The sequence below is a fragment of the Oncorhynchus keta genome, chromosome 13 (assembly GCF_023373465.1).
Source record: "Oncorhynchus keta strain PuntledgeMale-10-30-2019 chromosome 13, Oket_V2, whole genome shotgun sequence".
Taxonomy (NCBI): domain Eukaryota; kingdom Metazoa; phylum Chordata; class Actinopteri; order Salmoniformes; family Salmonidae; genus Oncorhynchus; species Oncorhynchus keta.
Window position 1 is genome coordinate 47,656,821 of NC_068433.1, and position 22,500 is coordinate 47,679,320.

Sequence of the window (22,500 nt, forward strand, 5' to 3'; positions counted from 1 at the left end):
TGTGCTTTCGCTCGCTGACAGGCAGGATGCTTCAGTCTGTTATTATCAATCCATCTCCATCTGACAGTAGCTTTGCTCTCTTTCTCCCCCCCCCCTCTCTCCTTTCTCTCCTCTCTCTCTCAGCCTGGCTTCTTCTTCTCCAGAGTGGCAGCGGTCTAAGGCACTGTATCTTAGTGCTAGAGGTGTCACTACAGACACCCTGGTTTGATTCCAGGCTGTATCACAACCAGCCGTGATTGGGAGTCCCACAGGGCGGCGCACAATTGGCCCAGCGTCGCCCGAGTTTGGCCGGTGTAGGCCGTCATTGTAAATAAGAGTTTGTTCTTAACTTACTCGCCTAGTTAAATAAACAAATATTTATATATATTATTCTCTCTCTTTCTCTGGCGGTTGTATCTGTGGTTAATCAGGTAGACACACTCTTTAATGATATTCTGCCACACAGTCCAGTCAGATTTACCACTGAGGTTGAATACTACCGTCCCCCTCCTACCATCACCACCTCTACCAGCCCTGTGTTCATGTGCCCCATTTCTTTGCCAAATCAAGTTTGATTTGTCACATACACATGGTTAGCAGATGTTAATGCAATTGTAGCAAAAAGCTTGTGCTTCTAGTTCCGACCAGGCAGTAATATCTAACAAGTAATCTAACCTAACAATTTCACCACAACTACCTTATACAAACAAGTGTAAAGGAATGAATAAGAATATGTACATACAAATATATGAATGAGCGATGGCCGAACGGCATAGGCAAGATGTAGTAGATGGTATAGAGTCCAGTATATACATATGAGATGTATATGAGATTAGAGTAATGTAGGGTATGTAAACCCTACATAAAGTGACATTGTTTAAAGTGGCTAGTGATATATTTATTACATCAATTTTTCATTATTAAAGTGGCGAGAGATGAGTCAGTATGTTGGCAGCAGCCACTCAATGTTAGTTATGGCTGTTTAACAGTCTGATGGCCTTGAGATTGAAGCTGTTTTTCAGTCTCTTGGTCCCAGCTTTGATGCACCTGTACTGACCTCGCCTTCTGGGTGATAGGGGGGTGAACAGGCAGCGGCTCGGGAGGTTGTTGTCCGTGATGATCTTTTGGCCTTCCTGTGACATTGGGTGGTGTAGGTCTCCTGGAGGGCAGGTAGTTTGCCCCCCGGTGATGCGTTGTGCAGACCTCACTACCCTCTGGAAAGCCTTACGGTTGTGGGTGGAGCAGTTGCCGTACCAGGCGGTGATACAGCCCAACAGTATGCTCTCAATTGTGCATCTGTAAAAGTTTGTGAGTGTATTTGGTGACAAGCCTCAGGAGGTTGAAGGTTGAAGAGGTGCTGCTGCGCCTTTTTCACCACACTGTCTGTCTGGGTGGACCATTTCAGTTTGTCTGTGATGTGTATGCCGAAGAACTTAAAACTTTCCACCTTCTCCACTACTGTCCCTTCGACGTGGATGGGGGGTGCTCCCTCTGCTGTTTCCCGAAGTCCACGATCATCTCCTTTGTTTTGTTGACATTGAGTGTGAGGTTATTTTCCTGACACCACACTCCGAGGGCCCTCACCTCCTCCCTGTAGGCCGTCTCGTCGTTGTTGGTAATCAAGCATACCACTGTAGTGTCGTCTGCAAACTTGATGATTGAGTTGGAGGTGTGCATGGCCACGTAGTCATGGGTTAATAGGGAGTACAGGAGAGGGCTGACAACGCAGCCTTGTGGGGCCCCAGTGTTGAGGATCAGTGGGGTGGAGATGTTGTTACCTACCCTCACCACCTGGGAGCGGCCGTCAGGAAGTCCAGGAACCAGTTGCACAGGGCGGGGTCGAGACCCAGGGTCTCGAGCTTGATGATGAGTTTGGATGGTACTATGGTGTTAAATGCTAAGCTGTAGTCGATGAACAGCATTCTTACATAGGTATTCCTCTTGTCCAGATGGGTTAGGGCAGTGTGCAGTGTGATTGTGATTGTGTCGTCTGTGGACCTATTTGGGCGGTAAGCAAATAGGAGTGGGTCTAGGGTGTCAGGTAGGGTGGAGGTGATATGGTCCTTGACTAGTCTCTCAAAGCACTTCACGATGACGAAAGTGAGTGCTACGGGGCGATAGTCATTTAGCTCAGTTACCTTCGCTTTCTTGGGAACAGGAACAATGGTGGCCCTCTTGAAGCATGTGGGAACAGCAGACTGGGATAAGGATTGATTGAATATGTCTGTAAACACACCAGCCAACTGGTCTGTGTATGCTAGGACGCGGCTAGGGATGCCGTCTGGGCCGGCAGCCTTGCGAGGGTTAACACGTTTAAATGTTTTACTCACATTGGCTGCAGTGAAGGAGAGACCGCAGGTTTTGGTAGCGGGCCGTGTCAGTGGCACTGTGTTGTCCTCAAAGCGAGCTAAGAAGTTGTTTAATTTGTCTGGGAGCAAGACATCGTGGTCCGCGACGGGGCTGTTTTTTATTTTGTAGTCCGTGATTGACTGTAGACCCTGCCACATACCTCTTGTGTCTGAGCCGTTGAATTAAGACTCTACTTTGTCTCTATACTGACGCTTAGCTTGTTTGATTGCCTTGCGGAGGGAATAGCTACACTGTTTGTATTCGGTCATGTTTCCGGTCACCTTGCCCTGATTAAAAGCAGAGGTTTGCGCTTTCAGTTTTGCGCGAATGCTGCCATCAAGCTATGTGGAACATGGACCAGTCCACGTGACCGAAGCAATCTTGAAGCGTGGAATCGGACAAAAGAGACCGTGGAGGTGGGGGGGATTAGTGGCATGTGGATGGGTCTCTTGATCCATCATTTCACTCTGGGTCTGAATAGAACAGGATGGGAGGAGTAGAGGAGGACAGGGGGCAAGGAGGGGAGGTTTTGTTGGGGGTAAAGGGGGGAGGGGCTTTCTCAATAGTGTGATGTCTGGCTGAAAAGGAGAGCTGTTTGGGGGAAGCAGGGGGTCCAACGGGAAAGGAGGGAGAGAGAGGACAAGAGAAGGGGAAGAAGAAGAGAGAGAGGAGGTAGTTTCTGTCTATTCCACTCCCTGCCCTTTCCTCTCTACAGTCACTCCCTGCTGGTCCCCACAAATAGGCCTGCCATTCCAGTTTAGTACAGTCCTGTTGTGACTTATAATGTAATTTTAGCACGCCAGTGTTGATTCGTCCCAGTCTGTCCTCTGAGTGTGTTTAATAATGTCTGCCAGTCAGAAAGTAGCCTCTGTTATTACACATGGCTGAGGTATGAGGCCGACGAGACTGATTGGTTTCTCAGAGCAATCCCTCCATAGAAACAGTGGCTGTGTGTGTGTGTGTGTGTGTGTGTGTGTGTGTGTGTGTGTGTGTGTGTGTGTGTGTGTGTGTGTGTGTGTGTGTGTGTGTTCTCACTGAGTCTAAAATCAGCAGCTCGTATCAGAAATTAGTGGAGTACAGCTTCCTCTCCACTAATGTAAAACTTGTTAAGTAAGATGACAGAGAGAGAGACAGACACAGAGAGAGAGAGAGACAGAGAAGAGGCAGAGAGAGAGGCAGAGACAGAGACAGACTGTTGTATGTGTAACGTTTACTGTTAATTTTTGTTGTTTTTCACTTTATATATTCACTTTGTATGTTGTCTACCTCACTTGCTTTGGCAATGTTAACACATGTTTCCCATGCCAATAAAGCCCCTTGAATTGAATTGAATTGAATTGAATTGAATTGAATTGACAGAGAGAGACAGAGAGAGAGACAGACAAACAGACAGACGGACAGATGGACAGACAGACAGACCGGGAGAAGAGAGTGATTTTAGAGAGAGAGAGAGCGAGAGAACGAGATGGTGCTTTGGAGGGGGAAGAGAGTGTTTTAAGGGGAATACAGAATGACGCATAAGGGTTTGAGAGAGATGAGGTTGTTTTTCTTCTGAACAGAACTAGGGTGTAGGATTAGGTCATCCCAAACCAGTTCAACCACACTGCCCCAATTACTGAGAGACAAGGACCGTGTGTGTGTGTGTGTGTGTGTGTGTGTGTGTGTGTGTGTGTGTGTGTGTGTGTGTGTGTGTGTGTGTGTGTGTGTGTGTGTGTGTGTGTGTGTGTGTGTGTGTGTGTGTTGTTCACTCTGCCTCAGTATACTGAATCTTTTCAGAGTACCCGCGTTGCTGCGACGAGATTAGGGAAGCTGTCACACAGACTGTCACAAACACTGTCACACTCACTCTCTGTCACATGTACTCCATACACACAATGGTGCACACGGGACTGAAACAGGGAGTGTGTGTGTGCGTGTGTGTGTGTGTGTGTGTGTGTGTGTGTGCGTGCGTGCGTGCGTGCGTGCGTGCGTGCGAGAGAGAGAGAGAGAGAGAGAGAGAGAGAGAGAGAGAGAGAGAGAGAGAGAGAGAGAGAGAGAGAGAGAGAGAGAGAGAGAGAGAGAGAGAGAGAGAGAGAGAGAGAGAGAGAGAGAGAGAGAGAGAGAGAGAGAGAGAGAGAGAGAGAGAGAGAGAGAGAGAGAGAGAGAGAGACCTAATCTGGCCCTGGCATCTCACTGAGTTACACAGGAAGGAGAAGGGACAGAGTTCCTCAGAGCAGTCTGTTCCAATGCCTTACCAGGGGGATTCGTCTGTTCATTTCAATTTCCTTGTTCTTCGTAAGATTATCATACAAACACACACACACTCCGGTGTTGAGAGGGCAGCTTTGGGGTCAGTTATGAGCCAGTATGACCCTTATAGAGGCTTCATTAGGATCCCATCAAAACATTCCAGATCTCTACATCAACATTCCATAACTCCACCTCAATATTCCCTTCCGCAACCACATGGGAAGGTAGAGGTCAGATTGGGGTGACGTCTGGGACAGAGACAGGAAGTGGCGCAGGAAGTGTAGAACGAACACCAGGGGGAAGTAAAACAATGGCAGTCTTTGCGATAAACAGCACACGCACGAGGACACACCAGATGAACTATAGCCCACTGTCTCCCTATGCAAAGTCAATATTCCTGGACAATCTTTTCTTTCAGAGTAATCGGATGATCAACTCCAAGGAGCTGGACTATCAAGCGAGACCACTAGTGCCATTTCTATAAGATATTGCTGCAAAGGAGAGTGTGTGTATTTATAAAGAGCAAACATACTGCAGGTAGTTCAGCCCTCAGAGGAATGAGACTTCTGTGTGATTAAGAAAGCAGTAGAAAGGGAGAGAGAGAGCGGCGCAAGGAATAAACATTGACTTGGTTTTGCCGTTGAGACCAGTGTAGTAGCTGTACTAGAGTTTCATGGCTGGTGAACCTCTGATTAGTGCTCAATTCAAAGTGGGTTAAAGTGGGTTAAATGAGCAGACTGTGGGTGTGCGTGCATGTGTGTGTTTGCGTGCGTGTGCGTGCATCCATGTTTGTTCTAAAGCTATTCTCTCTGGGCACACATGGTGCTCCAAGACAAATCAATGCAGCCAAACACCAATTTAGACCAAATGAACATTCCATTCCTCATTATAAATCAAACACATTGGAACTAATCAACAGGCCTACATAGGTGATAATGGACTAGAAGTGGATTAGTTAAATGGTCTGAGCAAAGCAGCGAGATCTGTCCCCAAAACCCCTCTATCTCTCTGACATTATTTATAATACTACTACTAATAATTTGGTGGGTCTTATATTTGTCCTATTTCATGTATAAGTGTGTATTATACGCATGTGTGAATTGGAAATGTTTTTTTGTTGTTGCATATCCCAACTCCCCCTTGGGACACCCTCGGAGAGTGGGGTCATGGCCAGGGTCTGCCATTATTAACAGCGACCCTGGAGCAATTAGGGTTCATTTCCTTGCTCAAGGACACAGACAGATTATGGTTGAAGCTCCCATATAGATCATCACCATGTTGTTTACCTGGTTTCTTCAGATCTGCCAACAGTGAAGGGGCTAGGAGGGGCCAGGCTAGGGGCTGTTTTCAGCCTGTGTTGAGAGTGACAAGGTAAATAAGACATGATGACTACTTGTACGGTCTCTGGCTGCAGTATTTCTGATATTCAGCATGTAAATAACTTATTAATGATTCACCCTCACCAAATGTATCAACATATTCTCCCTTCTCCAATCAACTCCGTATCTAATGAATGAATTACTCCAGAGTCAGATTCCATCGGATCCCATCTTGGCACTCATGCCACCCCTCTCTGTGCCCACCGTGCCCTCTGTGCCAGGTGATGTTCTCTCCCTCCAAGCTGATTAATTCAGTCTCGGAACATCGACCTGTCACCGGCCCGGTCGTTATGGCCATTAACGGCTGTGTGTGTGCGTGCGCGTGTAGTCCTATGTGTTATTCCCAACCGACATCCACCTTTATACAGTGTGTGCAGTTCAGTGCAATCCTCATCATCTCTCTGCCTCAAATCAATGAATGAGTTTCCATTCATATTCCTTCTTGGCTTTTGGCATTTCCACCTCCAATATGGTGGCCTATGTGCATATGTGTGTGTTTGCTTACTGATCAGGTTTGTTATAGCTGGTTTACCAGGTGGGAGGCTGCATATGAATAAGCTGAGGATTAAATGTCCTGTTCTGTTAATGGACAGTAAAATAACAACAACCTCCTGGGCCTGGGTCACGTGACACAGCTACTGGACTAATCAGCTAGCCAGCAGCACAGTGGGCTGCCAACTGTGTCTTTAAAAATGGATGACACAACAAAAGAGATTTTCTTATTGAATTATTTATGGGGACCTTTATCCTTGGAGACAATGATGGCGTATCCACTACCTCTTCCAAAGGGTGACATGCTCAGGCCAAGGCTACTTCACTTAACTCACTATAGAAATGCTCGATTTTTATCAGCTATCTTACCAAGCCGATCTCTGTAGCACACATGCATGCAGTAAAGCACCTACATGGGGCAATGTTGAGGTTTCTGTGGAAAGATGTGGCAGTCTTTATTTTTTACATGGGGTAACACAAGTATATATAAAGACTATACAAAGGACAATTGGGCTAGGGGGCGGGGATAGGGGCGGGGCTAGGGGGTACAACATCACATTACACAAGTACCTTAAGGGACAGACAGACTTACACTTACAATTCTAACAGCTTTTTTGTTAGTAGAGTATTTCATTGTCTTAAAATATAGTTACATTTCTTTTTTTAAGGTAATAAAATGTGGTGTTTTGTTTGTAAATGTACATTTCTGAATATGAAATTTGGCCAAAAGTATAATGCAATTAATTACCTAAAATAGTTTCAACTTATTTCTATCGTAGAATCTAAGCAGTACACCTCTCCACAATAGTGTAAAATCTTCATGAATGTGTTCAATTATAAATCTACTGATGTCTTGCCACAGTTTTACATGAATTTCATGAATACAATGCCAAAAAAGATGCAACACCGTTTCTGGGTGGTCAAATGGTACAATTAGAGTTTATGTTTCTCTTAAACTTCTTCATGTAGTGGTTGGCAGGATAATATTTATGAATAATTTTAAAGGAAACTTCCTTCATTTTGTTAACAAGTAGGTATGTGTGTGGCAAAATCCAAACTTTTCCCTCCACATATATTATCAATAAAACCGTTCCAATAAGGCATGACATAAGGTATACAACATCCTGCTGAAACAAGGTTCGTATCGCTCTGTTGTTGAATGGACCAAAAGAGGAACACATCTTTCCTACTGATGAGTCAACAGGGTCAACAGAAGGTAGGCTCTGTGGGTCAGGTCTTCACACTTTCCTGAATAACAGAGCAACACTTGAGGGAATGGCATCTAAAACAATTGCAAAACCTTTAGGTGTTACAGGGATCTTGTAAAGTGATAAGAATTCCTTATAACTAAGTAAAACACACTTCTGCATTTCCAAATTGGCTCACCAATAGGATATTATTTCGGGAACCAATATTCTAGAACAAAGATGTGCCAGTCACCGACAGGTGCGGACGCTTGATATCAGTTATCAGGGAGGTCATGAGGCGCGGCCACTGTGACCAGGACCGCGCTAAATGGACATCTCCCATTCGGTGGAAAATGACAATGACCTTCAGTGTATCTAGCGCTATATTAATTCGACACGCCATTAGTAAAATGTCAGGTCGTCCCATGGGCAGAAACATGTGTATGGGGAGACTGACATGTGATGCCTTCTCTCCATTTCTAGGCTACTTACTACATATTCCTATTTCTTATCGTGGATGGTTGTTTATTTCAACATAGGCAACACACTCTCACCCAACTCAACTCTGGCTACAGTTAAAAACATAGATTTTAGATACATGATTGTGAGGTTAAGTCCTAACGGGTTAATTACATGGGAAGTCATAATTGTATAGGTTAAATATATCAATGAATTGACCTCCCTCCCTTCTGGAGTAGTGGGAGGAGTCTAGTGGCTTCCCACTCTGTCCTGTGCTTCGGAAGCAGATTACCTCCGGAGACACTGATCACCCGACAACTGTGGTGGGTGACAACAGTAAGTGAGTGACAGCTCTCGGACCTGGACGGCGTGAGCGCGATGGACAGTTTGTAACTTTGCTTTTGTAGTGGAACGTCAAGTCCACATTCACGGACCAAACTACGTACGGGACTATGCCCAGTGCCGATACAAGTTCATCAGAAGTAGAGAGATATAACATCTGCGGCGAAATGGTAAATATGCCTTCCTGATCACATCGTCTGTGGAATGACGGAGACTTGGTGTCACGTATCTGACTGCGTCTGTAGAGCTAGCCAACATTTGTCACGTTTGTTATTCGGTAGCGTACAATCACTTCTTCGTGGCGGTCGTAGTGGACAAATCGGCAGCAACAACCAGTTGTCTCTATGTGAATGATCCCATTCCCAACTAACCGTGGTTTACAAAGTATTGGGCTATACCTTATCGGTGACTGATAGTCGAGTTCGGAACCGTTCCATCGTGCAGTTCCAAGTGTTGGGGTGAATTGATTTGGAAATGATATGCAGCATATCCATTACACAATGTGAGACTGTAGTTAATTCCATAATTAAAGATAGGCTGTTTGTAAATTGTGGTCATTTCTTTATTGCTTTAGATTTTTTTGTATCTAGCCAACACATGTCTAACTGAATTTGTTATTTATACACTCAGTGTTTGTATCTGTTTTGACAGCCAGGTATAACCCGGTTAGTCAAGGATTTGTACTGCTGGGCAGGTGTTTCATTGAAGGCAACAGCAGCTTTTTTTTTCACAAACCACGTAGCTATTGCGTGCGACCTCTCTGTCAAGTGCATTAACACAACAGCTGTTGAACAAATTTACGAAGTAGGTTTTAGTCATTCGGTTCCTTTACCCCAATTGTTTTGTCGGGAGCGAATGTGCAGCCAGATGTTTGTGGTGGACGTGGCCCCTAAACGCGTTGCTTTATACGGTCATTCCAACACTAAATAGTTTGCAACGGTATAGTTGTTTTGTCCCTGGTGTTTGTGTTCATTCTTAACTGTAATGTCGTGGGTGAGATACAGTGACGAGTTATACTTATAGCACAAACAACGACACTGATAGCTGATTCCCATACCATGACCCATTTAGGGGATAGGCTATGCAAAACGACATCGAGCTATTTATCCTAGTATATGACAAACCACCCCCTCAGTGATTGGATGAAAGAGTGAACATGTAAAGAACGGTATGTACTCAGGGGTCTAGCTGGTATTCAGCTATATATCCCATATAGAGGGTAGGCATCGTGGAAAGGATTGAGATCATGGAGGTGAGTCAGGGGGATGGCACGGGCATATTCCACATATTGTATCTGACAGTGGAAACCCTTGGTTGGTAACGGTCACTGGAGTGGACAGGAGTGTTTGGGGACTCCCGGGCTCTCGCCAGCCATCCATACGTTAATTAGCGTGGCTGGAGAGTGGCGGCTTGTCCGTGAGTCAACTGGGACGGCATAACCCTGGCTGGAACAGACTACAGAGCAGGGAGAGGAGAGGCTGAGAGACAGAACATACACCTTTCACCCTCCCTACTACACATGCCCCATATTTTCATTACAGGATAGTTGACATGTTTTGCAGTTTGAAGGGAAGTGGCTGAGATTTAACATCCGCAGACTAGCATTTATATTATGGAAGACAAATCCATATGTTGTTGTTATTACTGGTGATGATGAACACACACACACACACACACACACACACACACACACACACACACACGCACACACGTTGTAGCCAGCAGCACTTGACAGTCAGTGTGTGTCCATTTGGCATCTGTCATATAAAAAACGTGTCCCTCTTTCTTCTGTAGCACAGTTGGTAGAGCATGGCGCTTGTAACGCCAGGGTAGTGGGTTCGATTCCCGGGACCACCCATACGTAGAATGTATGCACACATGACTGTAAGTCGCTTTGGATAAAAGCGTCTGCTAAATGGCATATATTATTATATTATATATTATTCCTCCCCTGCCTCTGCTCAGCCACCATCCCCACTCATTCATATTTAATAACACACACTGACTGAAGCTGGCACATTTCACTGAATATAAAGGGATTTCAGAGAGATGAAACTTCCAAACCCTTTACATCAACAGAGATGCTCGAATTCTAATCTGCCAAACAGACAGACAGACAGACAAGCAGACAGACACAGACAGTCAGACAGGCGTGTGGAGAGATGGAGAGTGTTATTAAGGTTGGATGTTATTTATTCATTAGTGCCTCGCTAGTCTTTCCATCTTAAGTACTGATTACACAAAGGTCAGCTTCACTGTGTGTGTGTGTGGTGTACTGTCGCATAGTGTGTATGTGTGTATATGTATGAAGTATAGTGCCGCATGTCAGAAGTTTATGGGTAGAATATGTTTCTGTCCTTTCTCCTCTGTTTAACTAGAGAAGTTACTCCCTGGAAGTCTGCCCTTGGGCAGAGTAAGTTTCTTAAGGCTGTGTTTTTCCCAGCCTGCTCCACTCAGGTAAAGACTGGAATTTTACTACCTGAGGTCTTATTCCAACTCGACACAGGAATAAAAAGAGAGTGTGTGTGTGTGTGTGAGCACGAGTGAGCGAGTGAGTGAGTGTATGAGTGAGTGTATGAGTGAGAGAGCGAGTGTATGTGTGAGTTTGCGTGTTTGTGTGCGTGTTTATTGCTGAGCTGTTTTTGGCAGTGTAGTAACAGGCCATTAAACAGTGTGTTGTGAGTGCAATTTACTGTGTCCCCAGGGCCAGTGCATTGGAGAGAGAAGTGGCTGATGGCACATTCCAAAGGCCTTAATGGCCTCTTGGTCTTCAGCAATTAGGAAATATCAAGCTAGTCGGATTGATTACTTTCTGGTATCCTTTTCTATGGTGCCAAAAGTGAAAAAAGTATGGATTGAGGATCTATTGGAGATAACAGACATTAGAAATAATTGAAAACTATCAGAAACCAGGCATCATTTTTATAGTTATAGCAGATTTTGAGAAAGCCTTCAATAAAAGTATGGCTTTAATTTATTTATAAGTGCCTGGATTATTTCAATTTTAGAGAATCTCTTGTAAAATGGGCAAACGTCATGTGTATAACACTCCTTTATGTAAAATTATAAATAATGGTTATTTCTCAAAGAGTTGTATTGTTAAGAGGTGTAAAACAGGGTTGCCTTCTTTCACCATACTTGTTTGCTATGGCCATTGAATAGTTAATTATAAAAATCAGATCCAATTTTTAAAAGTAAGGGGTTAAAAATGTATGGATTAGAAACAAAGGTATCAATGTATGCTGATGATTCAGGTTTTCTTTTCTTGAGTCCACAATCTTCAACCCTGAATGGTCTTATTGAGGAGCTGGATAATGTTTCCAGTTTATCTGGATTAAAACCCAACTATGATAAGTGTACTATATTATGGATTGAGTCTCTAAAAGACTCAGACTTTAAATTGCTACGTGGTCTCCTGATTACCTGGGTGGATGGTGCTGTTGATGGGCTTCGTGTACACATTCCTGAAAAGTTGAATGATCTTGCAACTATCAATTTTGATAGAAAACAGATAGGATCTTGAAACCATGGAAAGGGAAACACCTGTCAGTCTATGGGAAAAAGACACTGATTAATTCTCTCGTCATATCACAGTATCTATTCATGGCTCTACCGACTCTAGGAGAGAACTTGAAAAAGCAATGTGAGCAAAAACCATTTAATTTAATTTAGAATGGAAATCAAGAAAGTTAAACAGATCTATTTATATAATGAATATGAGTTTGGATGGCTAAAACTATTAAATATCAAGGCCTTAAATCTCTTCTCTAATATATCGTTGGATGCAGTTTATGGTAGAGAAATGAATGTTAAATATCTGGCAACCGCTCTGGTGGACATTCCTGCAGTCAGGATACCAATTACACAGTCCCTTGAGACATATGTAGCATTGTGTTGTGGAGAAAGGAGAAATGCTCACTAACAGGGATGTAAATAAATTTGTGCCCAAAATTTCAGAGATATTATCTAAATTTTGTGCGTCTGGAAATTTTCTGGGATCTTTAACTTCTATCTTCTATCTATCGTCTATATTCTACTCATGAGACATGGGACCAACACTTTACATGTTGCGTTTATATTTTTGTTCAGTATAGTTTATGCCACTCATTAAATATCATAAATGGCTGATGAAAACTAATATAAATCGTGAAATGTATCAGTTTCACAGTCAAGAGGGTTGACAACTATCCCTTGTAAAATTCAAGATGGTTGGGAACAGATTTTCGATGTCCCAATACCATGGCATCGGGTGTATGAACTGATATACAGTACAAAACAACAATTGATGCATTCATTTGTTATTTTCAATTTAAGCTATTATATTAAATTCTCGCTACAAACAGAACGCTCAGTATATGGGGTATTCAACAGTCAGACCGGTGCGGACTCTGCCATGCAGAAAACAGAATTAGTAGAGCATTTCTCTTGGAACTGTCCATCGCTGGCTTGTTTTTGGAGTCAGGTCCAGGCATGGTTGTTATGCCATAATATCAGGGTGGTGTTGGACCTGCCAGCTATTGCTGGAGGATTTGAAGGACACAGTCAGCCAATAGGAAATATCATTGTGTTCTTGGGTAAAATGTTTCTTTTTGGGGCAATTTCAGCAGAAATGTTGTCGATGGGGAGGTTCAAGTCTCTAGTGAGACACCATGGTAGAATGATGGGGAGGTTCCTAATGAGACACCATGGTAGAATGATTGGGAGGTTCCTAGTGAGACACCACGGTAGAATGATGGGGAAATTCAAGTCCCTAGTGAGACACCATGGTAGAATGATGGGGAGGTTCAAGTCTCTAGTGAGACACCATGGTATAATTATGGGGAGGTTCAAGTCTCTAGTGAGACACTATGGGAGAATGATGGGGAGGTTCAAGTCTCTAGTGAGACACCATGGTAGAATGATGGGGAAATTCAAGTCCCTAGTGAGACACCATGGTAGAATGATGGGGAGGTTCCTAATGAGACACCATCTTAGAATGTTGGGGAGGTTCCTAGTGAGACACCATGGTAGAATGATGGGGAGGTTCCTAATGAGACACCATGGTAGAATGATTGGGAGGTTCCTAGTGAGACACCACGGTAGAATGATGGGGAGGTTCCTAGTGAGACACCATGGTAGAATGATGGGGAGGTTCCTAATGAGACACCATGGTAGAATGATGGGGAGGTTCCTAGTGAGACACCATGGTAGAATGATGGTGAGGTTCCTAATGAGACACCATGGTAGAATGATTGGGAGGTTCCTAATGAGACACCATGGTAGAATGATTGGGAGGTTCCTAATGAGACACCACGGTAGAATGATGGGGAGGTTCCTAGTGAGACACCATGGTAGAATGATGGGGAGGTTCCTAATGAGACACCATGGTAGAATGATTGGGAGGTTCCTAATGAGACACCATGGTAGAATGATGGGGAGGTTCCTAATGAGACACCATCTTAGAATGTTGGGGAGGTTCCTAGTGAGACACCATGGTAGAATGATGGGGAGGTTCCTAATGAGACACCATGGTAGAATGATTGGGAGGTTCCTAGTGAGACACCACAGTAGAATGATGGGGAGGTTCCTAGTGAGACACCATGGTAGAATGATGGTGAGGTTCCTAATGAGACACCATGGTAGAATGATTGGGAGGTTCCTAATGAGACACCATGGTAGAATGATGGGGAGGTTCCTAATGAGACACCATGGTGGAGTGATGGGGAGGTTCCTAGTGAGACACCATGGTAGAATGATGGGGAGGTTCCTCATGAGACACCATGGTAGAATGATGGGGAGGTTCCTAATAAGACACCATGGTAGAATGATGGGGAGGTTCCTAGTGAGACACCATGGTAGAATGATAGGGAGGTTCCTAATGAGACACCATGGTAGAATGACGGGGAGGTTCCTAATAAGACACCATGGTAGAATGATGGGGAGGTTCCTAGTGAGACACCATGGTAGAATGATAGGGAGGTTCCTAATGAGACACCATGGTAGAATGACGGGGAGGTTCCTAATAAGACACCATGGTAGAATGATGGGGAGGTTCCTAATGAGACACCATGGTAGAATGATGGGGAGGTTCCTAGTGAGACACCATAGTAGAATGATGGGGAGGTTACTAATGAGACACCATGGTAGAATGATGGGGAGGTTCCTCATGAGACACCATGGTAGAATGATGGGGAGGTTCCTAGTGAGACACCATGGGAGAATGATGGGGAGGTTCCTAATGAGACACCATGGTAGAATGATTGGGAGGTTCCTAGTGAGACACCATGGTATAATGATTGGGAGGTTCCTAATGAGACACCATGGGAGAATGGAGGGATGCATTAGAAGAGGTAATGATAGAATGGTGATTTACTGGGAAAGATGGGTTGATCTGTGGCTGTCTGAAGGGTGGAATTGATGAGTGTTGGAATAAATGTATACACAAATGTACAGTATAAATGTTTGATGTGGGGATGGGAATTTGTATGTTTTGCATTTGACTATTTATGTTTTGGTTTCATGCTGTGAGAGGTGTGTGCTGGCCCTGGTGATGATGGCTGCGCTCGCTTCCATACCTGCCCGGGGGTCGGGCAGGGCTTGTTTCTCCCCGCCCTATGAAAGTCCTTTTGGGCTCGGCATCTCGGGGCGGGTGGGGGTGAACACACCCACTGACCAGAGCGACCACGGTGGGAGCGGACATTAGTGTTGTCGTTGTGTTGTTGTTGTTGTTTTAAAGAATAAAAAAACAGATAAAAAACAGTGTGCTCTCAGACCAAATAAAACAAACAAACAGGACAATAGTTCTACAATAGGGTTAGGGTTAGATTAAATGAGCCACAGCCTCAAGGCAACAAGCTCTTGAGTTCTCATTTAATGTTGCTGCTGTTTCCCAGGGCATCATGCTACATACAGACACTGTTTCAGTCTGGATGCATACAGTATTCACGTCTACAATCTGACCACGTACCTCATACTAGTGTCCAATCACTGAAATTGCTTGAAGGGCGAAGGAGGGAGAGGGTGGGTGGGAGGGAGAGGAAAGGCCTCAATGTATTGAATTATGGGTCCCTAGTCTCTGAGACGCTACAATGGGCATTGTGGTGAGGGGTAGCCTAGCAGCTGTCGTTCCCTTCTGTTGTCAGGGCAACCACAGAAGTCTCACCCCTTCCCCACCCCCCAATCTTATACAGGCTTTGCCGCTGATATCTTTCTATGCTCCCCATTTCCCCCCTCTCTCGCTTCCCTTCTCTCTCTCTCTGTGCATGAATGATGCTCAAATGTATTTATTCAGTTTGGGGGTGTTGCTCTAAAGCTTATCTGTCCCTCTCTTTATCCTGTCTCTGTGACATCAACTGTTCTCTCTCTTTATCCTGTCTCTGTGACATCAACTGTTCTCTCTCTCTTTATCCTGTCTCTGTGACATCAACTGTTCTCTCTCTGTCTCTTTATCCTGTCTCTGTGACATCAACTGTTCTCTCTCTCTCTCTTTATCCTGTCTCTGTGACATCAACTGTTCTCTCTCTTTATCCTGTCTCTGTGACATCAACTGTTCTCTCTCTCTCTTTATCCTGTCTCTGTGACATCAACTGTTCTCTCCCTCTCTTTATCCTGTCTCTGTGACATCAACTGTTCTCTCTCTTTATCCTGTCTCTGTGACATCAACTGTTCTCTCTCTCTTTATCCTGTCTCTGTGACATCAACTGTTCTCTCTCTGTCTCTTTATCCTGTCTCTGTGACATCAACTGTTCTCTCTCTCTCTCTTTATCCTGTCTCTGTGACATCAACTGTTCTCTCTCTTTATCCTGTCTCTGTGACATCAACTGTTCTCTCTCTCTCTTTATCCTGTCTCTGTGACATCAACTGTTCTCTCTCTCTCTTTATCCTGTCTCTGTGACATCAACTGTTCTCTCTCTCTCTTTATCCTGTCTCTGTGACATCAACTGTTCTCTCTCTCTCTCTTTATCCTGTCTCTGTGACATCAACTGTTCTCTCTCTCTCTCTCTTTATCCTGTCTCTGTGACATCAACTGTTCTCTCTCTGTCTCTTTATCCTGTCTCTGTGACATCAACTGTTCTCTCTCTCTCTCTTTATCCTGTCTCTGTGACATCAACTGTTCTCTCCCTCTCTTTATCCTGTCTCTGTGACATCAACTGTTCTCTCCCTCTCTTTATCCTGTCTCTGTGACATCAACTGTTCTCTCCCTCTCTTTATCCTGTCTCTGTGACATCGACTGTTCTCTCTCTCTCTCTTTATCCTGTCTCTGTGACATCAACTGTTCTCTCTCTCTCTCTTTATCCTGTCTCTGTGACATCAACTGTTCTCTCTCCCTCTCTTTATCCTGTCTCTGTGACATCAACTGTTCTCTCTCTTTATCCTGTCTCTGTGACATCGACTGTTCTCTCTCTCTCTCTTTATCCTGTCTCTGTGACATCAACTGTTCTCTCTCCCTCTCTTTATCCTGTCTCTGTGACATCGACTGTTCTCTCTCTCTCTCTTTATCCTGTCTCTGTGACATCAACTGTTCTCTCTCTCTCTCTTTATCCTGTCTCTGTGACATCGACTGTTCTCTCTCCCTCTCTTTATCCTGTCTCTGTGACATCAACTGTTCTGTCTCTCTCTCCCTCTCTCTTTATCCTGTCTCTGTGACATCAACTGTTCTCTCTCTGTCTGTGTGTGTGCTGTATTCATGGACTCGAGTTGTGTGAGTTGGTGGGTAGGAGATGGGTTATCCATGGTCTTTGGGCTAGGATCTTTCTGGGAATGAGGACAGAGTTATAGCAATTGGGGGGGAGGGGAGAAGAGGAGAGAGAGTCCTCAGGCAGAGTGGCGTGTTGTGGGAGGAAGAGATGAAGAGTGAATCTAGTCAGAGCAAACAGGGGTTTTATTTAATGCACTAAAGTAGCTACTAGCTAGCGGCCTGTCTCATCTCCTCTCGATAGTCAGAAGACTTAGCTGAAGCTATACATATCTGGGACCAGATTGGCAGAATACTAGTTGGCACATCTTTTTAGGAATTTCTCTAGCCCTCTATCTTCCCTTCTCTCTCTCTCTCTCTCTCTGTGTGTGTGTGTTGGATTAGTGATTGAGAGTGAGCTAAGCCTACAGTGGACTGACAAACTGACAGAGATGCCGGGTACAGTAAGTAACACAGCCTCGGATTAACACACACTCACTCATCCAAATGGTTTTCTGTATCACACAGCTGTCTTAACATATTATACCACCGGCTCAGAGCGGACTGGATCTTTTTAGTCAGTCATTATCTAACCAATCTCCACCTGTAGAAGCTTGTGTGATGATGCAAATCGTTGCCGACCATAATATTGACTCAATTAATGTCCATACAGCCCAGCTGTCATATTATAAAGCATTAAACACTCTAGGTGTGTGTGTGTGTGTGTGTGTGTGTGTGTGTGTGTGTGTGTGTGTGTGTGTGTGTGTGTGTGCGTGTGCGTGCGTGTGCACCCTATTCACACCAGTGGAGGCTGCTGAGGGGAGGACGGCTCCTAATGATGGCTGGAATGGTATCAAACATGGTTTCCATCCATTACACTCCATGCCAGACATTATTATGAGCCGTCCTCCCCTCAGCAGCCTCCACTGATTCACAAACACACACAGGAATACAGCTGGTTCATATCAGTGAGCTACTCCCACTAGATTAGCGTGAGAGTGTGAAATGTACTGTACCATACACACACACAGCCAGGCTCAGAGATTGAGTTGACTAGATCAGTGTAGATTACGTAACACACAGGGGAGTGGTGTGTGTGTGTGTGTGTGTTAAAGAGAGCAAGCGAGATCAATTTTCTGCCCATTGGTTTCTCTGGCACATTTTCGGATGTGGACGCCTAGTCGGTAAACTGCTTTCCTAAGACCTCTGACACGTGTGTGTGTGTTGTGCCTGCAATGGAGGGTCTGTGATGTGTGGAATGCAGCTTTGATACTACCTGTCGCTCTTTCTTTCTCTCTCTCTTTAACTTTCTCACTCCCACTCTCTTTCTCCAAAAGGACGGTGAACACACTTGTCTGTGTGAGGAGTGTGATTGAGCACTGTGTGTGTTGGCTGCTAAAGCGTCTGATGACAATCTCAGTATAAAACCCCAGGCCTCGGGGTTCCCTCTCTGATTTAACCCTGTAGAGTTAAGACTCATTACAACAGGATTACACTGCTACACTTCTTCAACTCTTCTCCTACTCTATAAATCCATCCCTCACTACTTTCTCTTTTTATAGCCATCCCCCTCTCTCTCTCTCTTTATCCTCATCCACCTCTCTCTCCATCTCTATGTGCTCATCCTTCTCTCTCCATCTAAAAGAGTGTGTTTGTTGAGGGCGGTGGCTGCTGGGTAATCTTGGCTCTGGGGGAAAAAAAGAGATTAAATGTCAGATTACAGAAAAGAGAGGATTACACCTTTTCAGGCTTTTTTGATGAGGAGGTCCTGGCCTCACACCTACGTACAGACAGACACCACGTACGTACAGACAGACACCACGTACGTACAGACAGACACCACGTACGTACAGACAGACACCACGTACGTACAGACAGACACCACGTACGTACAGACAGACACCACGTACGTACAGACAGACACCACGTACGTACAGACAGACAGACACCACGTACGTACAGACAGACAGACACCACGTACGTACAGACAGACAGACACCACGTACGTACAGACAGACAGACACCACGTACGTACGTACAGACAGACAGACACCACGTACGTACAGACAGACAGACACCACGTACGTACAGACAGACAGACACCACGTACGTACAGACAGACAGACACCACGTACGTACAGACAGACAGACACCACGTACGTACAGACAGACAGACACCACGTACCTACAGACAGACAGACACCACGTACCTACAGACAGACAGACACCACGTACCTACAGACAGACAGACACCACGTACCTACAGACAGACAGACACCACGTACCTACAGACAGACAGACACCACGTACCTACAGACAGACAGACACCACGTACGTACAGACAGACAGACACCACGTACCTACAGACAGACAGACACCACGTACGTACAGACAGACAGACACCACGTACGTACAGACAGACAGACACCACGTACGTACAGACAGACAGACACCACGTACGTACAGACAGACAGACACCACGTACGTACAGACAGACAGACACCACGTACGTACAGACAGACAGACACCACGTACGTACAGACAGACAGACAGACACCACGTACGTACAGACAGACAGACAGACACCACGTACGTACAGACAGACAGACAGACACCACGTACGTACAGACAGACAGACAGACACCACGTACGTACAGACAGACAGACAGACACCACGTACGTACAGACAGACAGACAGACAGACACCACGTACGTACAGACAGACACCACGTACGTACAGACAGACAGACAGACAGACACCACGTACGTACAGACAGACAGACAGACACCACGTACGTACAGACAGACAGACAGACACCACGTACGTACAGACAGACAGACAGACACCACGTACGTACAGACAGACAGACAGACACCACGTACGTACAGACAGACAGACAGACACCACGTACGTACAGACAGACAGACAGACAGACAGACAGACAGACACCACGTACGTACGTACGTACAGACAGACAGACACCACGTACGTACGTACGTACAGACAGACAGACACCACGTACGTACGTACAGACAGACAGACAGACACCACGTACGTACGTACGTACAGACAGACAGACACCACGTACGTACAGACAGACAGACAGACAGACACCACGTACGTACAGACAGACAGACAGACAGACACCACGTACGTACAGACAGACAGACAGACAGACACCACGTACGTACAGACAGACAGACAGACACCACGTACGTACAGACAGACAGACAGACAGACACCGCGTGCGTACGTACAGACAGACAGACAGACAGACACCGCGTACGTACGTACAGACAGACAGACAGACAGACACCGCGTGCGTGCGTGCAGACAGACAGACAGACAGACACCGCGTACGTACGTACAGACAGACAGACAGACACCGCGTACGTACGTACAGACAGACAGACAGACACCGCACGTGCGTACAGACAGACAGACAGACACCGCGTGCGTGCGTACGACGACAGACAGACACCGCGTGCGCACGCACGCACAGACAGACAGACACCGCGTACGTACGTACAGACAGACAGACACCGCGTACGTACGTACGTACGTACGTACGTACAGACAGACAGACACCGCGTACGTACGTACAGACAGACACCGCGTACGTACGTACAGACAGACAGACACCGCGTACGTACGTACAGACAGACAGACACCGCGTACGTACGTACAGACAGACAGACACCGCGTACGTACGTACAGACAGACAGACAGACACCGCGTACGTACGTACGTACGTACGTACGTACAGACAGACAGACACCGCGTACGTACAGACAGACACCGCGTACGTACGTACAGACACCGCGTACGCACGCACGCACGCGTACGACCACCACCGCGTACGCACGACACGCACGACACGTGCGTGCGTACAGACACGCACGCACGCACGCGTACGTACGTACGTACGCACGACACGCACGTACGCACGTGCGCGTACGACCGCGTGCGTGCGTGCGCACATACGACACGACGTGCACGTGCACGCACGCACCGCTGTACGTACACGCACGTACGCACGCACGCGTGCTGACACGCACGCACGCACTGACACCGCGTGCACGCACACACGCACGTACAGCACGCGTGCGTACGCACGCACGACTGACACCACGTACGCACGCACGCACGTACGACACGCACGTACACCACGTACGCACGTACAGACACCGCGTGCGTGCACGTGCGCACGTGCGTGCACGCACGACACCACGCACGCACGCACGCACGACACCACGCACGTACGCACGCACGCACAGACACCACGCACGCACGCACGCACGACACGACACCGCACGCACGTACAGACGACACGCGTGCGTGCGTACGCACGCGCCGTACGTACGCACGCACGCACGCACGCACGCACAGACGACACCGCACGCACGCACACGCACGACGTGACACCGCACGCACGCACGGTACGCACGCACGCACACGCACGCACGCACGACACCACGCACGCACGCACGCACGCACTGACACGCACGCACGCACGCACGACTGACTGACACCACGCACGCACGCACGCACGACTGACACGCACGCACGACGCACGCACGCACGCACGCACGCACGTACGCACGCACACCACGTACACGCACGCACGTACGCGTGCACGCACGTGCGCACGCACGGACGACACGCGCACGTGCACGTGCACGCACGCAGTGACACGTACGCACGACGCACGCACGCACAGCACGTGACGTGCGCACGCACGACCGCACGCGTACGTGCGTGCACGTGTCGTCCGCACGCACGCACGCACGTGTCGTCGCGTGCGCACGCACGCACGCACGCACGCACGTGTACGCACGCACGTACGTACGCACGCACGCGTACGCACGCACGCACGCACGCACGCACGCGACGCGACACGCACCGCACGCACGGACCGCACGCACGCACGTGCGCACGCGACCGACACCGCACGCACGCACGTGCGCGACGCACGCACGCACGCGACACGTATGTACGCACGGACTGACACCGCGCACGGACTGACACCGCACGTACGTACAGGCGACACGCACGCACGTACTGACAGACTGACACCACGTACGCACGTACTGACTGACTGACACCACGCACGCACGCACAGACTGACTGACACCACGCACGTACGTACAGACTGACTGACACCATGTACGTACAGACAGACACCACGTACGCACGCACGCACGCACAGACACCACGCACGCACGACGCACCACGCACAGACACACGCACGCACGTACAGACACACACGCACGCACGTACGCACAGACTGACACCGCGTACGCACAGACTGACACCGCGTGCGTACGTACGTGCGTGCGTACGTACGTACGTACAGAGTGACACCGCGTACGTACGTACGTACAGAGTGACACCGCACGCACGCACGGACGACACCGCACGCACGCACGC

The 22,500-nt window shown here is 46.9% G+C and overlaps 1 protein-coding gene across 3 annotated transcripts in view; it reads left to right on the plus strand.

Moving 5' to 3' along the window:
- The window catches only part of LOC118392489 (transmembrane and coiled-coil domain protein 3-like), a 40,201-nt gene that overhangs the window by 3,878 nt on the left and 13,823 nt on the right, over window positions 1-22,500 (plus strand). The window contains exon 1 of one of the 3 annotated variants that reach the window (XM_052460385.1): window positions 8,257-8,410. The exons of 1 other annotated variant lie outside the window; for it this stretch is intronic. Coding sequence is in view for 1 of the 2 variants with exons in the window: in XM_052460383.1 (XP_052316343.1) it covers window positions 8,527-8,586 (60 nt within the window). In the remaining variant the exon portion in view is untranslated. Of the gene's footprint in view, window positions 1-8,256; window positions 8,587-22,500 lie in introns of those variants that run through there. One more of the 3 variants, XM_052460383.1, reaches the window with a different exon arrangement.